The sequence below is a fragment of the Aquarana catesbeiana genome, linkage group LG01, assembly GCF_042186555.1.
Source record: "Aquarana catesbeiana isolate 2022-GZ linkage group LG01, ASM4218655v1, whole genome shotgun sequence".
Taxonomy (NCBI): Eukaryota; Metazoa; Chordata; class Amphibia; order Anura; family Ranidae; genus Aquarana; species Aquarana catesbeiana.
The window spans coordinates 6,276,563-6,303,907 of NC_133324.1; the positions used below are offsets into that span (position 1 = coordinate 6,276,563).

General features: G+C 44.7%; 1 protein-coding gene across 1 annotated transcript; it reads left to right on the forward strand.

Moving 5' to 3' along the window:
* Positions 1–16,259: 16,259 nt before the first annotated feature.
* LOC141124118 (chymotrypsinogen A-like) lies at positions 16,260–26,855 on the forward strand. Its single transcript, XM_073612198.1, has 7 exons — positions 16,260–16,311; positions 16,687–16,790; positions 18,725–18,801; positions 20,247–20,325; positions 21,386–21,566; positions 23,905–24,038; positions 26,647–26,855. The coding sequence occupies exons 1-7, from the start codon at positions 16,260–16,262 to the stop codon at positions 26,806–26,808; spliced, it is 789 nt and encodes a 262-aa protein (XP_073468299.1). The 3' UTR covers positions 26,809–26,855.
* The last annotated feature ends 490 nt before the right edge of the window (positions 26,856–27,345 follow it).

Consider the following 27,345-nt stretch of genomic DNA (forward strand, 5'->3'; position numbering starts at 1 on the left):
GCTTTAGTATCACTTTAATGCCGGAAAAGGACACCAACAGACAAGGTAGAATAAGCTCTGATAGGGAAAGGAGGAACACTTGACTTGAGGGCGTAGGCCCTAGAAAAAAGTTATCTTTTCCACCTGGCAAAGCAGGAAGTCCCCTATGGGAGTCTACAGGTAAGACAAAGAAAGACCAGACCCAAACTTGCTGATAGGTCATGGCTGCCAAGTAGGCCCTAACATTCCTGACAACATCCAGAAAGTGTAGGAAAATACCCTTGGTGTGTTTTTGAGCTTGACTCAGTGAAGGGGGACAATATCCTTATTGAGTTGGAAGGAAGAGACCACCTTGAGCAGAAAAAAAAAAGGTCTTGGTCTAAAGACCATCTTGTCCATTTGTAATACAAGAAAAAGGCTACAATAAAGAGCCACCAACTCAGAGACTTGCCCAGCAGATGTAAAGGCCACCAGCAAGGCAATCTTACATGTGAGGTCCTAATGTGAGACCTCCAATTGACTCAAAGGGTTGGGGGGGCCTCTGAAGTACAAAGAGTACCAGGTTAAGGCAATGCAGGATTGAACTGAGGGATTTATATGAGCAACTCCATGAAAAAAATTCTGATTAAGGATTGTGAAGCAAGAGGTTTCTGGAGGAGAAAATAACAGTTAGAAACCTGCCTTCACGCCAAGCAAAGTAAGTCCTCCTCATGTGATGATAGATTTTATGTGGGGTGGGGGGCTGGGTAGATTTTTTTGCTGAAAAATTTTCCCGCTAGATTTTCTAAGTAAGGTGAGGATAACAGAGTCTGAGATACCTTTATCTTTCAGGGCTTTAGATTCAACAGACATGTTATTAAAGCCGTTGACTGAGAATAGGTGACCAATATGTCTGGCCTACTTGTAAGAAGCCAAGTTCTTCTGGACCAGTGTGTTACAATGAGGATCAGTGAAACCCTTTCTTCCTGTAACTTGCACAGCAGTCAAGGGGGAATGTTTTTTAAAAGAGGCAAGGAGTATATCAGCCTGAATGAAGTCCAATGAATCACCAGGGATTTTACTGTAAAAGCCAGAGGATCCTTAGTCCTAGCTACAAATCTATTCAGTTTGTTGTTAAACCTGGAGGCCAGGATGTCCTCATTTGGTCTGCCCCACCTTTGACAGAGATTTTGTTAGATCTCGGGATGCAGAGACCTTTCTCCCAGGTCTAGATGTTGGCAGTTTACAAGGTCCACCACCCAATTCTTAACATCAGGGATGTGGATGAAAGGCAGCTGGAATCTAAACTTCCTCTGAGGACAATATCAAAGTTGCTTATATTAGAGCAGATCAACCCCATGGTGACCTCTGGTGATTTATGTAGGTCACTGCAGTTTTATTCTCTTATTTGGTGGAAGAGGACATGGGATGGAGGAGATGGGACTGGAGAAGGAAGAGGACATGGGATGGAGGAGATGGGACCAGGGGTGGACTGACAACTCATGGGGCCCCCGGGCAATAGGAGAAAATTATGGGGCCCCCGGGCAATAGGAGAAGATTATGGGGCCCCCGGGCAATAGGTGATTATGGGGCCCCCAGGCAATAGGAGATTATGGGGCCACACAGTATACACACACATACAGTATACACACACACACAGACACACAATGTACACACACAATATACACACACAGAATACATATACACACACTGAAAAGGTACTGGAGAGGCGGGGCAGCTATAATCTTGGGAGTTTAAAAAAACACAGATTTTTACATACTGTCCCTGGTTTTATTGAGGCTGGCAACCCAGATGGGGCCCCTTAGGGACATGGGGCCCTCGGGCAGTGCCCGAATGGTCAGTCCACCCCTGGATGGGACTAGAGAAGGAAGAGCACATGGGATGGAGGAGATGGGACTGGAGAAGGAAGAGGACATGAGATGGAGGAGGTGGACATGGGATGGGGGAGAAGGGACCGGAAGAGGAGCACATGGAATGGAGGAAGACATGGGATGAAGGATATTGGAATGGAAGAGGACATGGGATGGAGGATATATTGGGTTGTAAGAGTATTAAAATAAAAGTGGGTGCACTGAAGGACTTGGTGGGATGGCCAGTGGGTGGATTCGGTGGGACAGCCAGCAGGTGGGCCTTGAGGAATGTTTATGGTCAGGCCTGGGGGGGGCAAGACCTAAAGCTGTGTAAATTTCTGATGGCTGCCCTGCTAATATGCAGCATTGATGGGCACTGATAGGCGGCACTGATGAGGCGGCACTAATATGCAGCATTGATGGGCACTGATTGGCGGCACTGATGGGCAGCCTTTATGGGGACTGATGAGGCGGCACTAACATGCAGCATTGATAGGCACTCATAGGCGGAACTGATGGGCAGCCTTTATGGGCACTGATGAGGCGGTACTAATATGCCGCATTGATGGGTACCGATAGGCGGCACTGATGGGCAGCCTTTATGGGCACTGATGAAGCAGTACTAATATGCAGCATTGATGGGCACTGATAGGCGACACTGATGGGCAGCCTTTATGGACATTGATGAGACGGCACTAATATGCAGCATTGATGGGTACTGATAGGCGGAACTGATGAGGCGGCACTAATAGGCAGCATTGGTGGGCACTGATTGGCGGCACTGATGGGCAGCCTTTATGGGGACTGATGAGGCAGCACTAACATGCAGCATTGATAGGCACTCAAAGGCGGAACTGATGGGCAGCCTTTATGGGCACTGATGAAGCAGTACTAATATGCAGCATTTATGGGCACTGATAGGCGACACTGATGGGCAGCCTTTATGGACATTGATGAGACGGCACTAATATGAAGCATTGATGGGTACTGATAGGCGGCACTGATGAGGCGGCACTAATATGCAGCATTGATGGGCACTGATTGGCGGCACTGATGAGGCGGCACTAATATGCAGCATTGATTGGCACTGATAGGCGGCACTGATGAGGCGGCACTAATATGCAGCATTGATGGGCACTGATTGGCGGCACTGATGGGCAGCCTTTATGGGGACTGATGAGGCGGCACTAACATGCAGCATTGATAGGCACTCATAGGCGGAACTGATGGGCAGCCTTTATGGGCACTGATGAGGCGATACTAATATGCCGCATTGATGGGTACTGATAGGCGGCACTGATGGGCAGCCTTTATGGGCACTGATGAGGCGGTACTAATGTGCCGCATTGATGGGTACTGATAGGCGGCACTGATGGGCAGCCTTTATGGGCACTGATGAAGCAGTACTAATATGCAGCATTGATGGGCACTGATAGGCGACACTGATGGGCAGCCTTTATGGACACTGATGAGACGGCATTAATATGCAGCATTGATGGATACTGATAGGCGGCACTGATGGGGCACTTTTATTTTAATTATTTTATTTTGACATTGTCCTTTAAATTATTATTTTGTATTCCTTTTATTGCTGTCAGAAGGAATGTAAACATCACTTGTGACAGCAATAGTCATGGGTTAGGTATTTTCTTGGAGGGATCTTGGGTCCATAAGTCTCCCAAACCCCTCCTTTGCACTTAAATGCTTTCAGAACTTCAAGTTTTGAATACTTATTTTTTTTTTTTTAAATCTGGCGCCTTTAAGGCTTGTACAACCACTTGAAGTGAATGGCGTACGGGAACGTGATTTTGCGGCAAGTGGTTAAATACATTGCAAAGCATATAAACGCTTTATAGTTATTATTTTCCAATAGTGTCCCTAAGGTACAAATTGCCTTGTCTTATAAAACTGTGACCAATATTCAGTTTACTTCCACTTGACCTCTCTCTATTTTTAAGTCACTTGTAGAAAGGTATTTATTCCTTATGTACTCTTCTCAGTTTATCAGCAGTTTTATTGACAGAACAGCAATGGGAATAGAGGAAAAGGCACTGTTTATCTTCCTAGCTTAGAGAAATAGAGAGTCATAGACCTGTCTTTCTCCGGTATTAGACTGGTTGTCTATAGGAATAGTTCATTTCATTATTGCTCCTCAGCTTTGAGTGCCCTTGGAACTAGCAAACTAAAAAGGAACCATCAATTTGCTAGGTGGCTACGGCTTCCCTGGTTTGGTGGTTGTGTCCAGCTGGGCTGCTAAATGGACCTATTGATAACCTGTTAAGTGATCCTATGGGATCCCTGTGGCTGCCGGGCTCTCCTTTCCATAAAAAATATATATAAATATAGCGCTCGCACACATAATAAATAAATGCGAAAAATTCAAACACAAAGTCCAAAAACAAGTAACTCAAGGTGTTCGAATCCAAAGTAAACAGAAGAAAGGTGCTTGAGAAGACTCAGGTGCACAACATCCCCTTATGTGTCCCCCACTCACCAGATCCACATGACCCCCAGCTTTTCAGTCTGGTGGGTCAGTCAAGGCTTGGTATGGATGTCTTTGGGATGGTGTGTGGGAAGTCAGGTCAGCAGATCCAGGGTTCCTTGGTGAAGAGTTTAAGCCAGATAGACACGTACCCAGAAGTAAAAAAAAATGGAACTTATAGTGAAGTACCATCAAAAATGGGTTTATTTAAACAAAAGATGGGTACTTACAAAAAATGGGATTTAAACAAGCATTGAGCATGGAGCAGATCGTATAAAACTGTTGTTTGTAGCGTGCTTTCCAAACGACCGGAACTGACGGCTCTACATTCCGCCTACCTACTGGACTGGGTCATTCTGAGTACATACCATGTGCTTTTAGCTTTTTTTTTTCACACAGGCCACTTGAGAAGATCATATGACTTTGGTGTAACTAACATCCAAGATATAACCCCTGAGGAAGAGAAAGTCTCAAAACACATTGGGCTTTGGGCTCATTTGATTCTGGGTTGTTAACAGCTTCAAAATTACCCCCTGGGTTGGGGGGCCAAAACAACCCGTGATGAGGGTTATGTACACCATTGTTGCAAAAATGTTCTTAGAGATACTATACAATACAGATTGAATTAGATGGCCTGATGGACATGTTTGAATAAAGAGAATGTATTTTGGGGAGGGCGTAGCGACCGCCTGAGCTGAAGGCCGCTTGAGCTCGGAGCTATCTCCTGGGACCGGGGATTGCCGCAGAATCGGGAGCCTCTGACCAAAGCAACCACCACAACCAGCTGCCTCAATACCGGCGCCGAGACACACTGCAGCCATGGAAACTAACGGGGTTCTTCTCGTTCCCATATCTGCCGGACTCCACCAAAATAGCGACCATAATAATAATAATAATAGTACCTATTCCAGGATCTGCACAACCTGGACCAAAGAAACAGTAAACTGTATTCTCAGACTGTACAAATGTTTTTAAACAAATTTCCATCCAAGGATGGCAAATAAAGCTTTTCTATAGTCCCACTCCACTCTCTTCTAAACTTGAGCTTTGTTTCTACTAGGGACGGTGCCACCGTGTGAGTTATAATTACTTCACGTTTACCCCCCACTCTCATTTACTTGTCCAGGGTGTGGTTTATCTTTTTGGTCTCCCATTAATTCGGATGTCCCGAGATGTTTTCTTTAAGATTTTGAGCTAGTTACAGAGCAAGCAAGCCCTGAAGAAACAGATATACAGACCGCGAAACATGTGATCTATTTCAATGTAACATCCGCACTGTGCTACACTGTATATACAATGTGATTTTTAATGTAGGGACATGTATGTCTTTTCCCTACTGTCTTCTGTCTATATGGGATTTTTTCCATTTTCTAATAAATATTTTAAAATATATATACCTATTGTTGTTTGTCTGGAGGAGACCGTTTAACGCCCTACCTCTCCATATACCCCCTTTCCTAGAAGTTACAAAGTTCCTATGGAGTTTAGAAAACTATTTAAATACCTGAGTTTGTATTGGAAAAGGGAACATTATATCATATTATTTCATTCAGGAATTCCAAACCTCTACGTGTTTCTCGTGTCTCACTTCTTCAGGACATTGTAACTTCTCAATTACAGAAGATATATCAAAGTTTCTCTTGAAGTTTAGAAAACCATCTACACAACTAAGTATGTATTGGAAAACGGAACATTGTATCTTTTCCTTCCAGTCAGGGATTCCATACATCTGTGCGTTTCTCTGGTCTCGCGGGCTTCTTCAGGACAATGGAAACCAACATACGTAATTTATGAGGCTTATATTATTCAGCCTCAGTGCAGATAGTATCCAGAGAAGTCTGAAATACAGATATACCATTTAAATACTCCAAAAATACATTCCTTACAAAAAAGACAATTTGATGGCTCATATTTAATAATAAAATATCTTTATTGTTCCATTAAGTTAAAAGCATGGCTGAAAAATACTAATTCATTGGGCCACAAAATTCATAAAAAATACATAAAATTCATAAAAAATACATAAATTCATCCATTGGGCCACAAAAATGGGGGCTCCTAAAAAGATGCTCAGAAACAAAGAGGGTATGAACGGGGCGACAAAAGTATATAAAATTGGGCGTAACAAAGACAAAAATAAAAATAAATATAAAAATAAATAAGAAAATAAAACAAATCAAAACTCAATCAAAAAATCCCCCCCCGTGGTACCCAAATGAGAGAAGCCTCCAAACATGTCCATGCATGCGCCCAACAAGAGTATCTGTGAGGGGTTACAGTTTTGTGCCACCACCACCACTGCCTAAGACTCAGTTTTTCTGCCCCTGTGTTGTTCTCTCAGCCCTGCAGAAAGGACAAATGTCCTCTTCCATTGGGCTTTTATACCCACCCCCCCCCATGTGGGAACCTGCCCCCGAAGCAACCTTACGACCGGGCCAGTTCTGTAGCTGAAACATGGTCCTCAGCTCAGCTCTGGAAAGGAGCCAAGAAACCAGCATGCTATTACCCCTTTCACTGGCTTCAGGGCTTAAGGGCCACCTTGCAATGCGATCCAGGCCAGAGAGCATAGTGACGGCACCATCTTGCCCCACCGCCGGACCCAGAAGAAATGGTGCTGTTTTCACAAATGGTGTTACTGTGTATGTCCCTGCCCCCAGACCAACAGGCACAGGGCCCCAAGGACACCCATTCACACAACAGCATGCCATAGATAACAGTGGCACCCAGCACAAAAATCCGGTTCCCCATATTAGAAGAAAGCGACCACATGGGGTAACACCAAAAAGGGGGGGGGGGCATCCTAATACCTCAAATTTAAGGTGTTATGTAAAGTCAAAACTTTTTATTTAGTTTTGGATAGAGTGGGGAAAGGTAAATCCTCATCAATCTAATTTTTGCTACAAGTGTCTCGCTACAAATAGTTTCTTTCACTTCCTGCCCTTGACACTCAACAGTAAACAAGAGGAAATCTCTCTAAAGTGAACAGGACTTCTACCTTAGAGAATTATCGCAGGAACAGGTGTCACCATCGGAGAATTTCCCATCACTGGTGACACTTGAATTTGTGGATTTCCCATTATTTTTTTTTACAGAAAAGTTTTTATTTATCGGACACAATTACATGAAAAGTAGTAAGGTACACAGTACATTAATATGCGTATAAAGAGTATCAACAATATATGATTACATAAGGGTTTAACGAGGAATCATACAAAAGTAGTTAACCTGAGATTCCAAGGCACACGGAGGGGATATCCAGAAGAGGATTGAGTTAGAGTATCAGCAGGAGCTAGTACGGGGGAGGGTAGATAGAGGGGGGAGGGGGAAGGGGGGGGGGGAAAGGAAAATCAGAGATAGGAGGGGGGAGCCGAAGCCACAGACACCCAGGTCCAGGAAGACCATGTCTCCGAGTCCCGCCCCCCCCCAAGTCCCCAGCCAGTGAGAGCCCTAATTGGTATTCGGCCGTGCTTTCACCCATGCCCCCCAGATCTTGTCGAATTTTTTAGGACATTTCATATATGTCAATTTATATAGGGGTAAGACGGCATGGACTGTTGACCTCCATTGTGAGACTGTCGGTGGATCGGCTAGTTTCCATTTAAACAAGATGGTTTTCCTGGCATAAAAGGCTGTGTAGAAAATATACACCTGCTTATTCTTGTTAGGGGTAGTAGTATCACATAAACCTAATAGGAGAACCCTAGGATCAACAGCCACACGTAGCCCTCCAATCTCATTGATTTCTCCTACCACACCCTTCCAGAATTCCTGTATCAGAGGACAAGTCCAGACCACATGATTCAAGGTCCCTACGTCATTTGGGGCAGCGGTCCGAATGTGAAGGGTATATCCTAGCTAGTCTCTGAGGGGTATAGTAGGCTTTATGTAGAAATTGAAGTTGAATATACCTGTCTCTGGCAGAGATCAACAGTGGTATGTACCCCTCATCCCAATCTTCTGAGTCCAGGGTGGGAAGATTCCCCTGCCAGCTGTGAAAGAGTTATCTGTGTCCCTGGAGGAGTCTCTAAGGTATAGGGACGAGAGAATCCTATCAGCATTGTGAGACGTCAAGAAGGATTCTACCATGTGGGAGGCAACATTCACGGTCTGTGGGAATTGTGAATGGAGTGCATGTCAGAGCTGGAGGAATCTAAAGAACATCCAGGAGGGTAGATTGAATGTGGTTTTGAGGGTATCGTACGGTCGTAAATTACCATCCTGCATCACATGTGAACCAGACATAAATAGGTGAAAGTAAGTAGGTTTATTAAAGTAAATGCATATAAATGTGAGCACACCACCAATACAGAGTGAACAAACCGAACAACCAAACAGTGATAATAAACCAACCAGCATATATAGCAATAGGGAGTACCAGAATCGTAGTCAAGCCAGGCCAGGGTCATAAACAAGAGATCAGTGTATGGGGGGCCAGGAGTAAACAGACAGGGAACAGGATGGATGGGATCAGGCTGCAGGGCAAGGATCCAGGGATACAGGAACAGAAACAAACGGGTTCAGGATACAGGATACAGGAATCAGGGTTCAGGTTCAGGATCAGGATAACAGATAAACAGGCTGCAGGTCAGGGCGCAAGGACAATACCAGGGCAAGGTGTGTGTGCACTTGCCAGTTATTTATACTATTAGCTGCTATCAAACTCAGGTGATGCCTGACTGCAGAAGGTAATACCTGCTCCACACTGCCAGGATCCATTTGCTGGTGGACGCCAGTACTGCGGCCCAAAGATGACATAATACCAGCAGCCGAAACCTCTCCTGACAGTTCCAAACTGCCAGGAGACACCTGCTGGTGGACCTCAGTACTGCACGCCAAATGATAGATATTACCAGCGGATGGAATGTTTCCTGACATTGTATCTTAGTAATTCCAAATCTAGCCCATACACTGGGATCAGGGATTGTGCGTAGGTGTGGAAACCTAGGGTTGCCCCAAAGTGGGGCATGGGGGGAGACCATCTGTGAGGACGTATGAATTTGGTCATCTGATCCCATTCCTTAACTGTGGTTGCATTGGTATAGTCATAGGGGGTCATTTACTAAGATGAATGAGCTGCGCTGGTTCATACCTTAATTGGTGCGCTGGATAAATCCTTAATTGAGCGTGTGAACTGGCGCACGCACAGCAGTGCCTGCACGCGAGTGTTTCCAGCGCAATCCCATCGCGCTGGTTCTCGGCGAGATACATCTCGCGCTCGCTGCAATAGGAAAAACACTTCTTCCTATTAAAGCAGCGCAAGAAAAGCCGGCATGGGTTCCCCCTCCAGGGGCATACCAGGCCTTTTCGGTCTGGTATGGATTTTGAGGGGACCCCACGCCATTTTTTTTTTTTTGGCGCGGGGCATTTTTAATGCTGTTTTTATCAATGAACTTTTATGTGTATTGCCGGACCGACATTTTATTATAGCCGCGAAGTGAACCAGCGTAAAAAAAAAAAAAAAAAGTTTAGAGGTGCGCCCGTTCACCTATGCAAATGCATTTATGTTGCTTGACATTTACTAAGATTTTGCTGGTGCAGTGAACCAAAGCATTTGAACAAGCGCAAATGCCATTTGCGCATGCGCGGTGCATAAATTGACCTCCCGCAGTTCTAAATGGACTTGCCAACGCAGCAGGCTTGTTCAGAAAAAGTTACTTACTCATCCTATTTTGGGCATATTTGTTACTTGGGCAGTTATTACTAAACTTCCTCACATCACCCCCATAATATTGGCACTTCCAGCTTGAATAAAATTTTAAGTTTAATAAGCCGTGCGCCATGTCCATAGTGGCGTAGCAATCACCTCCTCCCGTGCGCCGGGAAAAGAATAGTAAATGGGGAATTGCGCTGTGTTACTGGCGCAAATATTTTGTTAATACGAAAAAGTCCTTTACGCATCGGCGTGCGCCACAACTCATGGCGCAAATGCTTAGTAAATCAGCTCCATAGTGTCATGCGCCTTCAGCCTCCCAGTATGGCTGCCTCCCAATTGACTTCAGGGTTCGTTTCCACCTGTGCAAACCACCAGCGCACAGTCACCAAGACCGCCGCCCAATAGTATTGAGGGAAGCAGGGTAGGGACAGACCCCCCCAGTGTTAACGGCATCTGCAGGGTAGATTTGGCTATTCTAGGAGTACAGCCCGCCCATATGAAGTTACTAATAATCTGGTCTAGTTTGACAAAAAAGGCATTGGGAATAGGGACCGGGGTGTTCCTAAACACGTATAAAAATTTGGGGAGAAAGGTCATCTTTATGAGATTGATTCTGCCTACAAGGGAGAGGGGTGGTGACTTCCAGGCCTGACACTTAGGAGTCAGTTGGTGTAGCACTGGATATACGTTGTCATCAAGATAGGAGGGAAGGTTAGTCTGCACCTCAATTCCCAAGTAGCGGAATTTAGTTGGCATCTTTGCCCTGGCTGCTGGACGACCTTGTCTCAGTACTGATGAGGTGGGTGAACTGACTTGAGAAACATGTTGAATGTACCTGGACCCCATCACTACAACCAGCATGGAAGACCAAAATGGTAGCTGATATAGTGATATAGTTAATACTCTCATAGGTAGGGTAATATGAGATAAAGGTGTACTATATAAAATTAATTATGCAAACTCTTTTTGAATGTATTAAGGCTTTATTAGCCCCCCCCCCTGAAGAAAAGCAGGGCCTCTTGCTGCCTCTTGCTGCTTTCATTAATACAGGCTTAACTTGCCCTCTTCAAACTGTTCCAAGCAATAAATCACAGTGAAGATCTATTTGGTATCTACCTACCCGAGTCTGTTTAAGCACTGTCAAAATTCTGAAGCCCAGATGAAGAGGGAATATGGTTGCCCCAAAACATGTTCTGCTATGAACCGATTTTAGCATTAAAGTCTTGGACTCCTGAACGTTTGATACTCTCATCGTACAGTCATTGCTGGTTTGAGACATAGAGGCCCCAAATATGGATATGAAAACTCCAGTTCCCAGCATTTGTGTGTTTTGGGGAGATGTGAACTTGAATCAGAAACGAGACCACTCCACGGATCCCCCAGGCATACACCTTCCAAAGAGCAGTGTTACCTTAAATGCCAGGGCCCATAGTCAGTGGGTAAGAAGCTTGCTCCCAATCTTTTCCAAAAGCCCCTGTCCTGGCTAGGTCTGTCACACAGAGTAACTGTGGGATACTCCTGTAGGGCAAATTAGTAACTTGAGGACAATTGTCTCTTACTCAAAGCTTCCTAGCTCAGTCCTTGCAGCAGCAAATAATGGACTGAACTACACAGGGACACCATAAGGAATGTCCACTTTTCAACAGAGGGTGGCACTGATGTATGGGGGGACAGTAACAGCACACAGTCACTGGTATCTCACACACCGATCTTAAAAATGTCCCTGGATATTGGGATGAATCCTTCCAATATCAGCCAGACACATCTCTTGTGAATCCCTCAGACCAGATCCCCAGAAAAAGATCATTTGATTAGCTCCAGCAATGTTCAGTAGAATAGCCCCCCCCCCCCCCCAGGTAACACAGGTGGGACATTGATGAGCAGATGAAAAAGCACAGCTGGACTGCCCAGAAGGCAGCAGACCTTAGGGGGGGAACTTCTCTTCCTGGACAAGAACCCCTCTTCTCCAAGCACTCTCCGAGCCACCTACTGGGCACTCTACTACAGGGATTGGCTGGGACCACAAAAACATGTAGATTTTACTCTCCTAGGACACTACTTTCCAGAACCATCCAGAAGACGGGGGAAGCAGTCAAACTCACAACCTGTGAAACCCAGAGCAGCCCAAAGCAATCATAAGCTACTCCTCTGATTACAGCAGACCTTACAAGCTAAATTTACCCAACCTAGCTAGCACATAACTAGGAGGGTTCTACACCTGGATTCTCATCTCTGGGTTCTTTCCTTGTTTTTAGGGGCTGTTCCTGTTTTGTGGAGTTCTGACAAACAGGAACCAGTGTGTCTAGTGACAATTTCAACGAACCTTAGAAAATCTTTATTCTTGTGTGAGGAGTATATCTCTGACTTTTGCAGATGGAGCATTGACATGCTGGAATAATGTCTCTCTCGTATCGGTCTCAGAGTCAGAATCCCTGTTACTCGAAACAAACTAATCAAGCTGGTAACTCAGGTAGACTGCAGACTTAGGAAAAAGTTAGAGAAGACGAGGCCTATCATTCCACCGGCCCATTATACTGACCCATCCTCTGTGATAGCCTCAACTCCTGTATCTTTTCCTCCTCCAGAATTTCTGGGTGTGCCTAAGCCCAGGTAGTTTGGCTTAATTTGGTCTACCCTGTCTCTTGAAGAATGACAAAAGTCATTGGTTGTCTAATTTCTTCCTCCACTGCGAAAGCTCCAGGCCACTTCCTGGGTAACTGTCCAGCGAGGCCACACAGTTAGATTTCCCCTTCCACTCATCTGTCCATATTCCATCAGCTCATATCTCCCTTTCTTTGTGTCTGCAGGGCCCCAGAAAAACAAAAACAAGTACTAGATATCATTCTATCAGGAGCCAGGATGTGTTTTTTGGATGCTACTCTGGCTCAAGAACTCTGGACACCCCTCCAATCTGAGGCTTAATCTCTGCATATTCAGTTAGTCACGCAAGACGTGTTTCTACTACTCGCAACAATTTCTCTGGGTCATCAAGAGTTCTTGAGCTTTGATTATTATTGTCCATCATCCTTGGTATGTCCTGGTTACAGGTTCATAGACAAATATCAAATAGTCCCCTGGAGAGATATCATTTTCCTCTGATTATTGTTGTCAGTTCTGCTTGGTCAATCCTGGGGGCCTCCTCTGTGTGGACTTTGAAAAAATAGGTTATCCTTCCACTAGTTTACCATGAATACTTAGACATACTCGACAAGAAAGGGTTACACTCTTTTCCTCCGCACTGTATTTATTACTGTTCAATTGAAGATTCCATTTAAATGAATCTCCCCTTTATCAGATGATCATTGATGAGAACATTGAAAAAGATTCATAAATCCTTCTGTTTCTCCTGAGGGCACAAGCATTACTTGTGGAAAGGAAGGATCACCCTCTTCACGCTTGTATCAGTTAGACCCCTTTCACACTGGGGCGGTTTGCAGGCGGTATTGCGCTAAAAATACCGCCTGCAAACCGCCCCTAAACAGCCTCCGCTGTTTGTTCAGTGTGAAAGCCCGAGGGCTTTCACACTGAAGCGGTGCGCTGGCAGGACGGTGAAAAAAGTCCTGCAAACCGTTTTTTTGGAGCGGTGAAGGAGCGGTGTATTCACCGCTCCTGCCCATTGAAATCAATGGGACAGCGCGACTATACTGAGGCAATACCGCGGCTATAGCCGCACTGTACGAGGGATTTTAACCCCTTTTCGGCCGCCAGCGGGGGTTAAAACCGCACCGCTAGCGGCCGAATACAGCTACAAGAAAGATGGTACAGCCGTCGCCCCCACTGCCCCAGTGTGAAAGGGGTCTTACGGAGTCCTCAAAAAGGCAACAATAAAGACCTTACAGTGGGGACAGAAAGTATTCAGACCCCCTTAAATTCTTCACTCTTTGTTATATTGCAGCCATTTGCTAAAATCATTTAAGTTCATTTTTTTCCTCATTAATGTACACACAGCCCCCCATATTGTACACACAGCACCCCATATTGTACACACAGCCCCCCATATTGTACACACAGCCCCCCATATTGTACACACAGCACCCCATATTGTACACACAGCACCCCATATTGTACACACAGCCCCCCATATTGTACACACAGCACCCCATATTGTACACACAGCCCCCCATATTGTACACACAGCACCCCATATTGTACACACAGCACCCCATATTGTACACACAGCACCCCATATTGTACACACAGCACCTCATATTGTACACACAGCCCCCCATATTGTACACACAACACCTCATATTGTACACACAGCCCCCCATATTGTGCACACAGCACCTCATATTGTACACACAGCCCCCCATATTGTACACACAGCACCCCATATTGTACACACAGCACCCCATATTGTACACACAGCACCCCATATTGTACACACAGCCCCCCATATTGTACACACAGCACCCCATATTGTACACACAGCCCCCCATATTGTACACACAGCCCCCCATAATGTACACACAGCCCCCCATATTGTACACACAGCACCCCATATTGTACACACAGCACCCCATATTGTACACACAGCACCTCATATTGTACACACAGCCCCCCATATTGTACACACAGCACCCCATATTGTACACACAGCACCCCATATTATACACACAGCACCTCATATTGTACACACAGCCCCCCCCATATTGTACACACAGCACCCCATATTATACACACAGCCCCCCATATTGTACACACAGCACCCCATATTGTACACACAGCACCTCATATTGTACACACAGCACCCCATATTGTACACACAGCACCCCATATTGTACACACAGCACCCCATATTGACAGAAAAACACAGAATTGTTGACATTTTTGCAGATTTATTAAAAAAGAAAAACTGAAATATCACATGGTCCTAAGTATTCAGACCCTTTGCTGTGACACTCATATATATAACTCAGGTGCTGTCCATTTCTTCTGATCATCCTTGAGATGGTTCTACACCTTCATTTGAGTCCAGCTGTGTTTGATTATACTGATTGGACTTGATTAGGAAAGCCACACACCTGTCTATATAAGACCTTACAGCTCACAGTGCATGTCAGAGCAAATGAGAATCATGAGGTCAAAGGAACTGCCTGAAGAGCTGAGAGACAGAATTGTGGCAAGGCACAGATCTGGCCAAGGTTACAAGACCCAAGTTCTTTAAATATGCCAGAACCAACATGCGCCCCTTTGAATACCTTTATGCTTGGCTCATAACAGTTAATATAGCTTTTTCTGAACAAGTGCGGCATACCAGTTCATTATGAACAATGGCTTTCCCCTAACTCTAAGCATAGTAGTGTGGCAGCCCAGGCATACCTCTGTGGAGGCAAAAGTCCATTATGGCATTGTCCATGGCTTGGCTAGCTCCGAAGGCCCCAGTGTCTTCAGTCCTGCTTCTATATACCGACAGCTAGGAAAATCCAACCAAGGAAGGAAACCCCAACAAGAGTGCAGGACCTCAGCCTTGCCCTTTTTAATATCACAGGTGGACCGGCTAGAACCAAAAAGCCTGGGAACAGAACTTCCACAAGTTGACTCCTTACCTTGGCCTGGGCCAGCTGCTAACTCACTAGAAACTAACACAGTCCAACCTGCCTACAAATTCATCATAAACGCTGCTGCCAGACTTATCCATCTTACCAACCGTTCAATGTCCACCACCCTCTATCAACAAATCTTTACATTGTCTTATCCTCATCCAACTAATAGCATTTAAAATACTAACAACAGCCTTCAAAGTTGTCCACAACTCTGTTTTACCAACCTCATCTAAAAAATACCAACTAAACCATTTGCTTTGCTTTTCTCAAGACCTCCTGCTCTCTAATTCCCTCGTTATCTCCTCCCATGCTTGTCTCCGGGACTTATCCAGAGCCTCTCCCATCTTCTTGAACTCCAGACCCCAATCTGTCTTCTACACCGTCCTTCTCTAGGTGATCTCTGAAAACCCATCTCTTCAAAGCGGCCTATCCTGTTCCGATTTTTTAAAGCCATGTGAAAACTGTTGGCAGTATATAAATCCTGTATTATAATAATAATAATAATAATATGGTGTAATTTATGCATACATTTCCTTACTCAGAGAAAGTCTTGTTATTACATTCTCCTGTAACACCTGTTTCTTCAGATCTTTTCCTTTAAGTTAAGTTTGTGAAATTTGTTCAAGGTTTTCCTGATAAGTGTGCTAAAAATTGCCCTTTATCACAAGCCTGGCCCTCATCCACGATTGGCTGACTGAGAGTATATAAGCTGAACAGGCTTTGGTCACCAAAGCCAAACAAAGCAGAAGATGGCAATCCTGTGGGTCCTGTCCTGTCTGGCCTTGCTCAGCGGAGCCTATGGTGAGTACACGCGTTGTATGTTTGTGGCACTTTGTAACCTATGTAAAATTTCTACATATTTTTTAAAAATACTAAATATATATATATATATATATATATATATATATATATATATATATATATATATATATATATAATATTTTAGACATATGCATCCATAGAACATATATGAAACGTAGTACATCAAACTGACTATATTGACATTTTTGGGCAATCTCCATCTTATTGATCATATCTATGAACCATTCTAATTAAAATTCATCTTCCAAAATTAACTTCTGATCCACTATGCATAAGACAATAAAGCATGCAAACTACTACTACTTATATAGTAGTGTGTGACAATGTGTTAAGAATGTGTTTTTTTTTTCCCAGGCTGTGGTGTTCCCGCCATCAAGCCAGTTATCTCTGGCTACGCCAGGGTTGTGAACGGTGAAGACGCCGTCTCTGGATCTTGGCCATGGCAGGTGTCTCTTCAGGTACGATTGTTTCTTAACACATTTGTATCTTTTTTGTAAGGGTCCTCCAAGGCTCTGTTCTTGCAACCCCTTTTCTGTTCTATTCACACCTCCTTTTTTGGTGGCGCGATAACCTCCCATGGCTTCCAATATCACTTCTATGCTGATGACACTCAAATCTGTCTCTCTACTCCACACTTCACCCCTTCAGTATTCTCTCACATTACTAATTTACAAACTGTCATATCAGAATGGATGTCACATCGCTACTTCAAACTCGATCTTTCTAAAATTGAGCTCATATTATAATACAGCTATCAGTCTCACCCCTCATACCTGAATACTAGGTGTAATTCCTAGACTCTGACCTGTCCTTCAAGCCCTAAATCTAATTACTGTTCAAGTTTTGCATATTTCACCTCAACAATATCTCCAAAATCTACTCCATCTCAACCAACGAAACCACATAGCTTATCAATCACTGCCATGTTATCACTCCCCTTGACTATTGCAACTCCCTTCCCATAAGCCTGCCTCAACATAGGCTATACCCCTTCAGTCTATCATGAATGCTATTCCCAGACTCATTTGCCTTTACAGCTGCTCAGTGTCCAACACCCCTCTCTGCCAATCCTTGCTTTCATTCAGTGTCCCCCACCCTTCTGTCAATCTTTCCATTAGCTTCCATTCCATGTCCATTGCTCTTCTATGCCAATGCATAACCTGGCTTCTATTCCATGTCTGCCACTCTTCTCTGATAATCTCTCCACTAGCCTCCATTCAGTGTCCTCCACCCCTCTCTATTCCATTCTCTCCACTGGCTTCCCTTCAGTGTCCTCCACCCCTCTCTGCCAACCCCTCCACTGGCTTCCCTTCAGTGTCCTCCACCCCTCTCTGCCATTTTCTCCACTGGCTTCCCTTCAGTGTCCTATACCCCTCTCTGCCATTCTCTCCATTGGCTTCCCTTTAGTGTCTTCTACCCCTCTCTGCCATTCTCTCCATTGGCTTCCCTTCAGTGTCCTCTACCCCTCTCTGACAATTCCTCCACTGATTTTCCTTCAGTGTCCTCCAATCCTCTCTGACAATCCCTCCACTGATTTTCCTTCATTGTCCCCCAACTCTCTCTGCCGATCCATCCACTGGCTTCCATTCAGTGTCCTCCACTCCTCTCTGCCAATGCCTTCGCTTCCAATTGCCCAACATCAAATACTAACAACATACAAAACCATTCACAACTCTGCCTGATCAGCATCGTCATTCACAATATATCACCCAAGATATCCTCTCCAATTCTCTAAAGACAACCCTGCTATCTATAATCTCCCTTGTGGCCTTCTCTTATGCTGACCTTCACTAAAGGGGTGAAGAGGTAGGTGGGAAGATATGTCATGCCAAACAATGTCAAGGGCCAGAAGATGGCACTAGGAGAGGTACCTAGGAGATGAGCAGTTGGAAATCTGGGAAGTGAGATGCCTGCCAAAAATCAAAGAGTGAAGGTATGTGAAGAAATTTCCACCTTCTTTTCCCATTGGCAAAACCTCTCAAAAATGGACCTATATTCCAAGAAAAGAAAACTCTACAGTCTTTCTGCCATGGATAAATAATAGCAATAGGAGGGCTGAAGGTGCTGCTTTGGCTTTCTTCCAGTGTTAGCAGCATGTCTGACTGCCTAGATCAGGGGTCTCCAAACTATGGCCCTCCAGTTGTTCAGGAACTACAATTCCCATCATGCCCAGTCATGTCTGTGAATGTCAGAGTTTTGCAATGCCTCATGGGACGTGTAGTTCTGCAACAGCTGGAGGGCCGTAGTTTGGAGAGCCCTGGCCTAGACAATTAGTTATGTGATCTGGAGTTAAAGGGAAATGTCAGATTCCAGAATGGCTGGTCCTTTTCTCCATGGGGTAAGTGATGTGATCTGTATATAAAACAATGACTTCATGATTCTTCTTCTACAGGACAAAGGATTCCACTTCTGCGGTGGTTCCCTTATAAACAGTCTCTGGGTTGTCACCGCTGCCCACTGCGGAGTCTTGTGAGTTTTATGTGATAATATTCTACTACAAAATCAGCATTTACTGCAATGCGTCACATCTGTCCATTCAGAATCTCTGGTTTATAGACCGGACACATCCTAAATATAGAACCATTTATCCAACTGTCCATCCAGAGCTTCGGTTTTATAGACCAGATACATTCTAAATATAGAGCCATCTATCCAACTGTCCCTCCAGAGCCTCTTGTTTATAGGCCAGATACATCCTAAATATAGAGCCATCTATCCAACTATCCATCCAGAGCCTCTGGTTTATAAACCAGATATATCCTAAATATAGAAGCATTTATCCAACTGTCCATCCAGAGCCTCTGGTTTATAGACCGGATACATCCTAAATATAGAGCCATATATCCAACTGTCCATACAGAGCCTCTTGTTTATAGACCAGATACATTCTAAATATAGAGCCATCTATCCAACTGTCCATCCAGAGATTCTGGTTTATAGAACAGATACATCCTAAATAGAGAACCATTTATCCAACTGTCCATCCAGAGCCTCTGGTTTATAGACCAGATACATCCTAAATTTTGAGCCATTTATCCAACTGTCCATCCGGGGCTTCTGGTTTATAGACCAGATACATCCTAAATATAGAACCATTTATCCAATTGTCCATCCAGAGCCTCTGGCTTATAGACCAGATCCATCCTAAATATAGAACCATTTATCCAACTGTCCATCCAGAGCCTCTGGTTTTTAGACCAGATACATCCTAAATATAGAGCCATCTATCCAACTGTCCATCCAGAGATTCTAGTTTATAGAACAGATACATCCTAAATAGAGAACCATTTATCCAACTGTCCATCCAGAGCCTCTGGTTTATAGACCAGATACATCCTAAATTTTGAGCCATTTATCCAACTGTTCATCCGGAGCTTCTGGTTTATAGACCAGATACATCCTAAATATAGAACCATTTATCTAACTGTCCATCCAGAGCCTCTGGCTTATAGACCAGATACATCCTAAATATAGAACCATGTATCCAACTGTCCATCCAGAGCCTCTGGTTTTTAGACCAGATACATCCTATATATAGAACCATTTATTCAACTGTCCTTCTGGAGCCTCTGGTTTATAGACCAAATACATCCTAAATATAGAGCAATTTACCTAACTGCACACTCAGAGCAGCTGACTTATAGATCAGATACAATGTGGAGCCATTTATCCAATTTACATACCATTTTATCTCAAGCTGTAGAAGGTAAAGGTTGTACAAAGTAAAGAGATGTAGATAGTATGGGTAGTATAGTCTTGGCCCCATGACTAAATTACTGTGAAGAAATGACTTTTCACTGCCAGACATGTAAAATGTCTCCATATGTAGAGCGAATAAGATTGAGTCTTAAAACCGTAGTCGCTAAGACACCCAACCATCTACCAATGACCTGACATGTTTCCCTTCCATCTAGAACTACTGACGTTGTGGTCCTGGGAGAATACGACCAGTCCTCCGATGCTGAGCCCATCCAGGTCCTGAATGTCGGCAGAGTAAGTTCTTATTAATTTAATTTTTAGGGAAATTTAGACATCAGAACTCTACTTGTACAAGCTCCTCTCTTGCACTGAAATTGCTCACTCTGATTTCACTGCACACTGCGAGCTTCTCACAATGTACATTAAAAGCTGCAGCAAGTCAGATAGAACATCAAACTCATATATGGGCTGGAGGATGTCCAACACCATCTAGCCCAAAGTTAGGCAGCCTTGGATTTTCTAGCTGTGATGAAACTACAAATCCCATCATGCCTCAGCCTCTGGAAGTCATATCTGTGGCTGCCAGAGTCTTGCAATGCCTCATGGGATTTGTAGTTTCATCACAGTTGGAGTGCCAATGGTTGTCTACCCGCAGAGGCGGCTCTAGGCTTTGTGAGGCCTTAGGCAAAACTTACACATGAGGCCCCACGGACTGGGACGCTCCGTAATGAGGCCACTATTCCTCAGGCTGCGGGCAGTATCTGATTTGTCCGTCAGCTCCTAAGCCACAGAGTCCAAGTGGGGGTAGGCGGAGCCGCCGGCGTCAACTTCAGTGATTGGGAACAGGCAAATTAGGCGGCCGCGAGGCCCCTGTGAGTGCGAGGCCTTAGGCGACCGCCTATTTTGCCTAATTAGAGAGCCGCCTCTGTCTACCCATGTGTGTGATTTTTTAATTTTTGTTTAAGGGTACAGTCCCACCTAGGAATGCACCTGAACTCCGATTAGGGGCGAGAACCCCAGCAAGGGTAAATGCTGCATGAGCTGCATTGCTTTCAATGGGGCTGCCTCCCGCAGCTCATCGAGGGATCCCCCACTGGGGTTCTCACATCTAATCAGGGTTGCGGGCGCATTCTCAGGTGTAAAAGCACTGGTGTGTCCAAAGTAACTGTATGGCAGTTCAAGGTGGGGACAACTTTCAGTGTAATGTTAATAGGGGAATAAAAAAAAAAAGAAAAGTAAGCAGATTCAACTACAACCTGAGAAGGTTCAGAGGGACAATTATTACAAGTCCAGTAGAAGATTCTGATTTATTAAAATCTATAAAAACATGAATCCTTATTATAACTTTTCTCAGGTCTTCAGACACCCCCAGTACAACTCCTTTACCATCGTCAATGACATCACCCTGATCAAGCTGGCCACTCCTGCCACCCTCACCAACCGCGTGTCCCCCGTGTGTCTTGCTGCTACCGCTGATGCCTTCAATGGAGGAGAAAGATGCGTCACCAGCGGATGGGGATACACCAATGCTGCCGGTAAGGGGGATTAGATATTCCTTAAAAATACAAAGTATTGACCGGGTAAAGTCCTTGGGCCTACCTAAAAATCCTCAATCTAAATGTGTAGGGCATACCTTATATGCCTTAGTCCTCTTCGCCTGCTGTGGCCATCCTACCGCTCTAGATGGGGAGACCCAGCAGTTATGTTGGGAGCAGGGTCATTCTTTTTGAAAAGACTGAAATATAAAGAATGTTGGGGAAAATAAATATACAAAATATCTGGTGATGTGTAGCACTTCCACTGGGCCTTATTTCAAAGATATAAAGTCCTTTTTGGGAGGTCGTCTAGTAGCCTTTACCATCCCTAATGCCCCTTACACACGAGCGGAATATCCGTGGGAAAAATCTTGGATGGTTTTTCCGACTTATATCCGCTCAAGCTTGGCTTGCATACACACGGTCACACAAAAGTTCTCTGAACTTTCGACCGTCAAGAACGCGGTGACGTACAACACTACGACTAGCCGAGAAAATTAAGTTCAATGCTTCCGAGCGTGCGTCGAATTGTTTCCAAGCATGCGTTTTTTTTTTTGCGTATCGGAATTGCCTACAGACAAACGCATTTTCGGATAGGAACTTTTTCCGACCGAAAAATAGAGAACATGCTTTCAATCTTTTGCTGGCGGGAATACCGCTAGCAAAGTCTAATGGAGCATACACACGGTCGCGATTTCCAACCAAAAGCTCTCATCGGAGTTTTGCTGGCAGCATTTCCGATCATGTGTACGGGGCATGACAGAAAAAGGGTGGAAAAGGTCCTGGGACTGCTGTCAGAAGAACCTTGGCCCCATATCCTGGAATGTGTTGAAACTATATCTTTATCTTCCACACAGAGATTATTCCAGTTTTTTAATTATCTATAGAACATATGCTATATTGTCAAAAGTATTGGGACGCCTGCCCTCACCCATACATGAACTTTAATGTAGTCACAGTCTTAGTCCGTAGAGTTCAAAATTGATTTGGCCCACCCTTTGCAGCTATAACAGCCTCAACTCTTCTGGGAAGGATGTCCACAAGGTTTAGGAGTGTGTCTATGGGAATGTTTAACCATTCTTCCAGAAGCGCAGGCACTGATCTTGGACGAGAGGGCCTGGCTCGCAGTCTCCACTCTAATTCATCCCAAAGGTGTTCTATCAGGTTTAGGTCAGGACTCAGGTGCACCTGAACTTAGGTCAGGTTTAGGTGCAGGCCAGTCACTTTCCTCCACCCCAAACTCGCTCTTCCATGTCTTTATGGACCTTGCCCAGTCATGTTCGAACAGGAAGGGGCCATCCCCAAACTGTTCCCACAAAGTTGGGGGCATGAAATTGTCCAAAACGCCTTAAAAGTTCCTTTTACTGGAACTAAGGGGCCAAGCCCAACCCCTGAAAGACAACCCCACACCATAATCCCTCGCCACCAAATGATTTGGACCAATACACAAAGCAAGATCCATAAAGACATGGATGAGCGAGTTTGGGGTGGCCTTCTTGCCCAACATCAGTGTCTGACTTCACAAATGCGCTTCTGGAAGAATGGTAAAACATTCCCATAGACACTCCTAAATCTTGCGGATGGCCTTCCCAGAAGAGTTGAAGCTGTTATAGCTGCAAAGGGTGGGCCAACTCAATATTGAACCCTCCGGACTAAGACTGGGATGTCATTCATGTGCATGTAAAGGCAGGTGTCCCAATACTTTTGACAATATAGTGTATTATACTATACCGAAATTATTTAAATTGGGTCAGAGGGAAAGCCCTGTGTGCATGAGAGGCCAAAGCGACCTGGAAATTTTTTATACACCTGGTTTGGCAGTGCCCAAAATTATTTTAGGTACTGGCAGTCTATTATAGATACTATTATTAGAGCTTATCAAACACAAGTAGTTCCAGACCCTATTCCTAGGGAATGTAGATGAGTAATTGTATCCTAATGAGATAACAGTGCCAAAATCCAGGCTTCTGTTTTTGGTCAAAAAATCATGGCATTGAATTTGGCACCTCCATATCCACCTCCATTCGGGAACTGGCTAGCCCATGTCAATTTGACCCTTCTTAATGAGCATTTGATATACCAGCACTGGGATACTCTAGATACATTTAAGAAGCTATGGGAACCTTGGCTCTCTCTCCCTGGTTTGGCGCCTACTTCTTTGACAATGCTAAATATGATGAGGTGTTAAGGTCTTATTGACCACTATTAACTATGTTGATGAATACTACTTACTAAGTTGCAATGAATGCCTTATGGCATGTCTGGCATATGTAGAGCTTAAATACGTTAGTTGCCATCAGTTTTTAATGTTAATATGTCTTCACCCTTTCTCCCTCAGCACAAACCAAGCCAGCTAAACTCCAGCAGGTGGCTCTTCCTCTTCTGACCAACACTCAGTGCCAGACCTACTGGGGAACCAGAATCAGGGACACCATGATCTGCGCTGGTGCCTCCGGTGCCTCCTCCTGCATGGTACGATGACCTACAGACTTTCTATTGATCAGTGGGGGATCTTTTAGACACTTTAATTGTTCATGTATGCGTTTTATGGTTTGTTCCGAAGTTCAAGTTCTCCTCTGAGACTCATTGATGTTTTACTGTAAAGAATATATAAGATGGCATCGAGCTTTGCCTTGTGGTTGACCAGTACCATCATGATATCGATGACCTTAAGTGGACTATACAAAGTTTTTTTTTGTTAGTCTGTATAGAGTTGGGAAGGATTAGAAGCCTTGTCAGTATTTTACAGCTATCCATGGCTCCCTTCATTAAATCTCCCTTCACTTTCAATCTTGACCAAAGTAGATAAGATGTCCACCCTTCATATGACTGCCACCATTATCATACTCCAAAACCTGCCCCACTTATCATTACCTAGATTAACGAGACCACACTTGAGCTGGAGTATAACTGGCCATAGCAGCCATTTTATTCACAAATATTCCAAAATATATAAACATTTTAACAATAACAAACATCCCAGAATATCAGTTGCTCCCCCCCCGGTTATCTTTGATGGCACTTTCCAACATAACTCCGTTCCACCTACACACTGCTGGCTTTTGTGTATTAGGCCTCCAGCCGTGTCACACCAGCTCAGAGACAAACCCATTCCCACAGTGCCACCATTACCGTCTTCCAGTTAACCCGTGTTAACTGAATACACCGCTTGCCCATACCACCGATGGGTCCCCCACACTTCCATCTCATTGGTTACATGCCACCATCAAAGACCACCACCGCCAACTCCTTGCTGCCATGTCTTGTCTTTTTTCACCTGAAATAATGAAAAATTAAAACACAAAAACCCAGGGAGGGTGGGTGGGGGGTTAAAGTGCTCCTCACGATCCCCTGCAGTGTTGCCCGGGTCACCCCACCTACTCCTTAAGTAAACTAAACCCCACCTCTTTCTCATCTCTCCTCCAATCATTAATCCCCCACCTTTGCTCTATTTTATTAAACCTTTGCTGTTCCCTTATCGCCTCGTCATGCCGGCCCTTTGCTAGCCCTTTTCATTCCCTCGCTCCAGGCCTCTCTTGATAGTTTACTGAACAGAAAGATAGGGGAACTTTTCAACAACACCAACAGAACTAACATCACTTTTCTTCAGTAGAGTAGCAAGAGACTAGGACTTTATTCCTTGTCTATGTCCCAGTTGATAAGTTCTCCTCACTTCCTGTCTGGTGAAACATTGTCAGCAGAGCAGGAAGTGAGGCGAAATCTCTCTAGTGTAGTCCTTAACAGCAGTAAAATCCTGACAGGAGCTTCTAATCCTTCCCTTCTCTATCAAAAACAAATAAAATGGCTTGACATTACCATGCAATTGCCTACTGGTCTATGTACTGGCTTGAAGGCAAGTGCAGTCTGCTGTCTCCCCTGCAAGTGGCGCTCAACCACAGAGGCACTGCAGGGGGAGAGGAAACCATGAGGAACAGGGGCAGCGAACTGATTGGATGTTGGCCGCACATGTGACTCTGACAGCCTTCTTAGCTGTGGCAGAGTCTATTTAAGACCCTGGCCACTGGGTTTGACATGGTCAATGCGAGTGGGTAGAGTAGGGAAAGGTATAACATCTGTTAGGGACACTACTAGCAGTAGGGAAAGGTTCCTGGTGAGGAGGGAAAGCGTAGGATCGCATCTCTCTGGATACCTTCCGATTTGGGCACGAGACGGCCTGGCTGCATTCTGTCACTGCTCAACAGACGCTGTTGGTTCGGCTGGAACCTACTTCTTCACGTTATTGGAAACTGAGTGTGACCATCTGGGTAGCTGTACCACCGGGTTATTGTGAATTGTTTCTGCCTTACGTCAATTTGTTTTCCATTGCAACTGGCTGTGTGAGTTATTGCCGCCATCACCACGCTGCACCCCTTCTACAGGCTGACCTGCTTGTGACATGGGAGTGAACTGGTAACAGGTTCAGTGGACACTTTACAAGTCCAAGCACAGGTCAGGTCACGTTCAGTGGTTTTGCAGAGAGCAAGCCCCGTTCCTCCTCTTCTTGGGTCCTTCACTGGCGCTCTTGGCCCCTCCCTCATGCTGAGTGCCCTCAGAGCAAGCAGCTTGCAATCAGGTGGGGGGGCACCCAATGTGCGCTCAGCCCTGCCCCCCTCTCCCCTAATTGGCTTACTTGCTGTGATTGACAGCAGCAGGAGCCAATGAGGAGGATGAGTCCCCAGAAAGCCGAGGCTCTCATGCACATCGCTGGAGGAAGATCAGGTTCAAGTAAGTATTAGGGGGGCCTGGGGGGGCTGGGGCTTCTGCACAGAGGTTTTTTTACTTTCATGCATAGAATGCATGAAGGTAAAAACCTGGAGAATTTAAAACCACTTCAAAGTCAAAAGAAATTTTAAGAACTACGTTGCAATCCAAATACTGGTTCAATGTACTGTATGTATACACGGAATATATACATGGAATATATACGGGACTGAGTCCACACTCGGGTTGTGGTGAGTAGATGATATTATTTTTTGACTCCATAGTTGTGTGAGAAATGCCAGCCAGTGATCTCTCACATACATTCATCACCATGAGGACTCTTCTATAATACCTGTTTTTTTTTTCTGCTCCTTTTCAGGGTGACTCTGGTGGACCCCTTGTGTGTGAGAGGAATGGAGCCTGGACCCTGGCCGGTATTGTGTCCTGGGGCAGCTCTTCCTGTGCTACATCTTCTCCCGGAGTCTACGCCCGCGTCACCGCCCTCAGATCCTGGGTGGACCAGACTCTTGCGGCTAACTAACTACCCTCCCATGTATTTATGATACTCAATAAAGTACCTTTAAACTATTTTATTGCTGTGTATTTTCTTAAGATTCATGAATTCACATTTAGAGCTCACTCCCGAAGGAGCTGCTGATATTCCTGGTGTTAACGGCCCACTAGGCCAGTGGTCTGCAAACTGTGGCCCGGGGGCTAGATGTGGCCTATTGCTTTTCTTTATTAGGCCCTTGGGTCATTATTCCTCCCACTGATACAAGGCTATACGATACTATTTCTTCTACACCAACAATGGGGCATAATTCCTTTCACTGATATCAACAATAGGGCACTATTGATCTTTTATTAAAAAGAATCAAGCAACCAATTTTATACAAAAGTAAAAAACAAAACCATAGTACAAAACTTCAACAGAAATCCAAGGAATACACATCCATGTTCAGAATATATACAATATATACATAATCCACTACCAAAATTATTTACATAAAGCAGCAGAGAGGGCCTAAGAGGCACAACCCATCACCTATGTACGCAGCCATTTATCAAAAATTAATCC

Excerpts from the sequence above, each read along its gene's own strand:
- LOC141124118 (XM_073612198.1), top strand. The coding sequence starts at position 16,260 with ATGGCAATCCTGTGGGTCCTGTCCTGTCTGGCCTTGCTCAGCGGAGCC. Across the intron at positions 16,791-18,724 it reads CATGGCAGGTGTCTCTTCAG|GACAAAGGATTCCACTTCTG; the intron begins GTACGATTGTTT and ends CTTCTTCTACAG. Across the intron at positions 21,567-23,904 it reads GGGATACACCAATGCTGCCG|CACAAACCAAGCCAGCTAAA; the intron begins GTAAGGGGGATT and ends TTTCTCCCTCAG.